The following is a 4,667-nucleotide window of genomic DNA, read 5'->3' on the forward strand; positions in this document are numbered from 1 at the left end:
TATTTGTTAATAGATTATGAAGTAAAATTTTGTTTCAGAATTGTTTTTAAAACGCCACACAAGTCACGGGTCAATTTGACCCGAGGGACACGAGAAGGTCCCGAAAGTGAAGACAATGCAAGGGTTAAGCTCTGAACGAACCTGCAGGTTCAGCTGTAAATGAAATCAAAAGTGCAAACGAATTGTAAAACACAAGAGACGGTATGATTTAGTGACAATAAAGGATATTTTTTATGTGTTTGAGGGCCCGGAACTCTCTGATGGTTTTCCTGGCGTAGCGCACCATGTTGCTGATGACCTCTTGCTCGATGGGGTCACTCTGCTTACGTACTTTCAACTTTGCCTTGTCCTGGAGGAAGACAGGACGACAAGCATGATAGTTTGAAAGCATGAAACCATTCAGTTTTGTTCCTAAATTTTACCCATGAACTGCAATGGCAGTTGTGTGATTAAGTAATTTTTCTTCCTGTGGTGTCTTACCCCGGACTTGGATTTGCATTCCTGGCACTGACAGGTGAAGTAATAGAACTCTCTCAGCCTGTTGTTACGGTCGTCTGTTGGATAGAGGAGGTCTATGTAGCTGATGAGCACCTAGAAGTGGAAATAACACTTTCCTCAACATTTTTCTTCAGGTTACAAGGTTAGTCTAAAAATAACCCTGCCAGCCACTTTAATCAGCAGCTGCACCCCACCCCCCTTCAAACAACCCACATTCTTCTTCTTCTTCTACAGCGTTGTCTTAAAACGCTTTTGACAAGTAAACTCATTCGTCATTCGCAGTGATGTCACGCTCTGCTCATGGCAACGACTTTCAATCTCACAATATCACATTGTTTAAGTCTGCTTCTCCATTTGTATTATATTTGAATCCAAAACTTTCTGTGTTGATAAAGAGACCGGAGAACCACAACCTATTAAGTTTGTTTCAAGATTTAGAGGAATCGTTTGAGCTAATATGGCTATTTGCTTTCTAACCCTTCTTGTTGAGAATTAGATGGGAAGATTGATACCACTCTGTGGCAAGACAGTTATATAAACATTTTCCAACTCTTTGTAGGAACGCTATTAAGCGCATTCCCAAAATGGTTAACTTTTCTTTTACAGTCAAGGTAGAAAACACAATTTTAAAAAATGCCTGCCTCACACATTATTCAAAGTTGAACAGTTTCTATGTATCACTGAAAGACAAAAATGAAGAATTGTGTTATTTAAAGTTCTTTAGTAGTTTAAAAGCAATTTAGTGAATCTTCATTTGGATTCAGCGACGGCTGATTCACCATATAACAGCTGACAGCAAGACACGATTCACACACACAATCGTAATGAGCTCAGCTCCCTTTTCCATTCACACACACTTGAAAACATGAACCAAACACCCTGTAATGGCAGCTGTCCCTTCTCCTCACTTCATCTCCAGGATTCATGTTCTTCACTGCTCGTACCTCAGCAGACGTCCCCTTATATGTGACTATGACACTGGGAAGACAGCTGTGGTTTATCAGTGCCACACTTTGGAGAGACAGACACATGGAAAAAAATCAAATTAGAATAAAACTCCAGCTCTCTACTTTCTCACATTTGATGACATAGAAGCTGTGTGAAAAAAGCCAACTTGTCATTGCTAACGATACAAATGTAATAACCAACATTTGTGGAAGTGGTATTAACAACACTATGCTACAACTGCTCTTACAGAGAGGTCATGAGTGTCCCTGATATGTCTTAGCAACCTTGCTATTACGTAGGTGGCAGGCTGGAAATAGCTTAAAATGGAGCTGAGAGGGAAAATTTGAAAACTTAACAGCCTCAGCCACAGCAGGGAGCCTATTGTCCTGCCAAATGACCAACAGGAGAAAACAGTTGTCTTGCTAGGTGGTGACAATCTGGCCTCTTTGGATATCTTTTACATGTTGCTCCTGACACTGACCTTTAAAACATGAACAAACACTGCTAATTGTAGCATTCAGCCTGCATGGCCAATGTCAAAAAATAAAATCAAGGAACTAATATATCCACAGAAGCCATTGAAAAGAAAAGACACTTAGAAAGGCAAATGAAAGGAAAATACTGTCTAATATACTGTGGTGTACCTTTGCATTTGTAGCTGAAACAGTATAGAATGAAAATGTGCTCGTACGTATGCATGTTCTTACTCTGGGTAGACTGCAGTACCCATGTGGGACAGTTCATCATCCTCTATAGTGAAACCATTACAGGCAACCTGTTGAAGAAATGACAAAGGGAAGGGAAAGAAAATGATGCAAATACATGTGACCAAAACATCAAATGATTTATATATATTTTTCTCTTCTTTCCATGCTTCCTTGATAAGGACACTAAAGAGATTTGTGTGTGTATCTGTGTGTGTGGTACCTGGGAGAAGAGTGTGAGAAGGTCTTTGTGGTCGGGCAACTCCAAATGTTTGGAGAAAAAGCGATGCAGTCCGGCAACATCTGACTCAGTCATCTCTCTTTTCTCATTGTCCACATCCTCCACGTCTGTTACAAGAACAGGGATAGACATTTTGATTGATGAAACGTATATCTTTTTTAAACATGTATTTACCCAGAGTAGTATGCATAGGTATTGCCAAGATTTATTTTAGACTATAATTGCCTTTAATTGAGACTGTCATTACTTGAAAAAAACACCCTATAGGTAATTTGTGCAAACAGCAATTACCATATTTACATTAACTGTTAGATGATGGAGCCTTCTAGTGGCCATATTAGTTATCACGGGAGCAAAGCAGGAAGTCATGAAACGTGATTAAGACATTACACAAGAGAAAGTCCGTTAAGGGCGGGAAAAGAGGTGGATGGGTCAAATAAACAGATTGCACGCAGCTCCTTCTGGAGCCACAAAATGTTTAATTAAACCTTTTTCACATATGCTGTAGCACTCCCCAGCAGGTGTAAACAGACTTATGTGAAAAACTGGTTGCTTCCCAACAGCCTAAACTTTATTTTTGATGCCACAGACGGCATGCAGTATATATTTATACATGGAATATTCTTTACCGTCAGGAAATATTAGTTAATAAACTTTTGAATGATTTTGAACTGAACCTCAATTGTGAATTTTTTTAATACAACAAACTGGATTCAACAACATTTACAGACACTCATGCAGTCAGCAGCACTGTGTGTCAGTCTAAAGTGTTCCAGCTTTTCCAGTCAAGTTGTTACACTTGCTACGTTGTCTAATGGCCATTGGACCCACATCTATAGGATATATATAGAGGTGGCCTTGGGTGTTTCTCTCAATCTAATCTGAATGGGTTGTGCTTTTCTCTCTAGGGACACTTAGGACTGAAGTACAAACTCAGGTTTTCTCTGAACACTTCATACTAAATCTGTCACTTTCCGGGAGGGTTTATAAGTGTTGTTCCTAAAGAGCTAATCACAAACACAATCATGCATACGCGTTAAAGGAGCATTTACGCACGTGATTGGATCTCATCTATGAGCAAGATCCTCTCAGAAGCACATCTTTCCTTCTGCATTTTCTGTGGAAAACAGACAGTATTAACAGAAATGACCTCAATTAACCACAGTATGTGGCAGAAAACACTCTTGCCCACCTTCTTGGCGAGAATCCGGGCCGCCAGGCGGGACGTCTCTGATGGACACCAGTTCTCTCCGAATGCAATCATTGCAGAGCACTCCAGCTTGTGCATGGCCCAGTCCCCTTTCTACACAACACATATCAATATTGTAACTGCACACAAAAGAGCAGCCCTGTAGTTTAAAGCCGATTCAATTGTATACATTTACCTTCGAGCCAACTAATTACAGTTTAGGCTGCACCAAAATGCCTAACATTTGGCATTTACAGCCCCTGAGCTACACTACTGGCTGAAACATTAAGCCAAATGATGGGATGTGACTCTACACTGTGTTATTCTGAACGTTACCCTCATCCCTTGTATGCAAACCATCCATTGACTGTTTGGTCCCTATGATCCTTACACACCAGAAAACAAAATCATGGGATGATTGAAAAACGGGTAAGAATTAAAAAAATAAAAAATAAATCTTTACTAGTGGTGTCACGAGTTACAAACATGTTAAGTTTGACTTGAAAGTGGTATCAGAGGACAGGGCATATTGTCAGCTAAAACAAAAGGGTGTATCCTCTCTACAGGGACTATTTTAAGTCATCTCTTACCCAGCTGTGGATGGAGCTAGATTTGTTTCTTTATTACATGCAAGAAAATAAATGATCTGAGAGAAAAAAAAAATGCTTGAGAAAAACAGTTTTCATACCAATAGCAAAAATATCTCTCTCAAAATACTTTTTTAAACTCTCGAATATACATTTTTTGCTATCAGTGTGAAAAAAAATTATCTCAAAAAAAGTGTTTCTATCAAACTGTTTTCTTGTCGCTCTTAAAACCTAAGTCTTTGCTCTTGATTCAGTTTTTAGCTCTTGTCTCAGGATTTTTCTGTTGATGTGAAAATAGTGTCATGGGCGGGGCCACGTTCCCATTGGCCAGTCAGGTGAGCACCGTCTTTTCTTGGGAGTCCATCTGAATCATTACACCATTGTCACCGCCATAGATAGATAACTAGCAGCCAGACCACTTCTAAATAAATACCTTATTTATCTATCTATGGCGGTCACAATGGTGTAACGATTCAGATGGACTCCCAAGACAAGACGGT

General features: G+C 39.6%; 1 protein-coding gene across 1 annotated transcript in view; it reads right to left on the minus strand.

Annotated features, from left to right (window-relative positions):
- The window catches only part of smyd2b (SET and MYND domain containing 2b), a 9,812-nt gene that overhangs the window by 2,650 nt on the left and 2,495 nt on the right, over window positions 1-4,667 (minus strand). The window contains exons 3-9 of the mRNA XM_032542896.1: window positions 3,584-3,694; window positions 3,448-3,508; window positions 2,374-2,498; window positions 2,154-2,221; window positions 1,407-1,509; window positions 481-591; window positions 229-349 (exon numbers count right to left, since the gene is read on the minus strand). Coding sequence (XP_032398787.1) covers window positions 229-349; window positions 481-591; window positions 1,407-1,509; window positions 2,154-2,221; window positions 2,374-2,498; window positions 3,448-3,508; window positions 3,584-3,694 — 700 coding nt within the window. The remainder of the gene's footprint in view (window positions 1-228; window positions 350-480; window positions 592-1,406; window positions 1,510-2,153; window positions 2,222-2,373; window positions 2,499-3,447; window positions 3,509-3,583; window positions 3,695-4,667) is intronic.

The sequence above is a fragment of the Etheostoma spectabile genome, chromosome 18 (assembly GCF_008692095.1).
Source record: "Etheostoma spectabile isolate EspeVRDwgs_2016 chromosome 18, UIUC_Espe_1.0, whole genome shotgun sequence".
NCBI classification, from domain to species: Eukaryota; Metazoa; Chordata; class Actinopteri; order Perciformes; family Percidae; genus Etheostoma; species Etheostoma spectabile.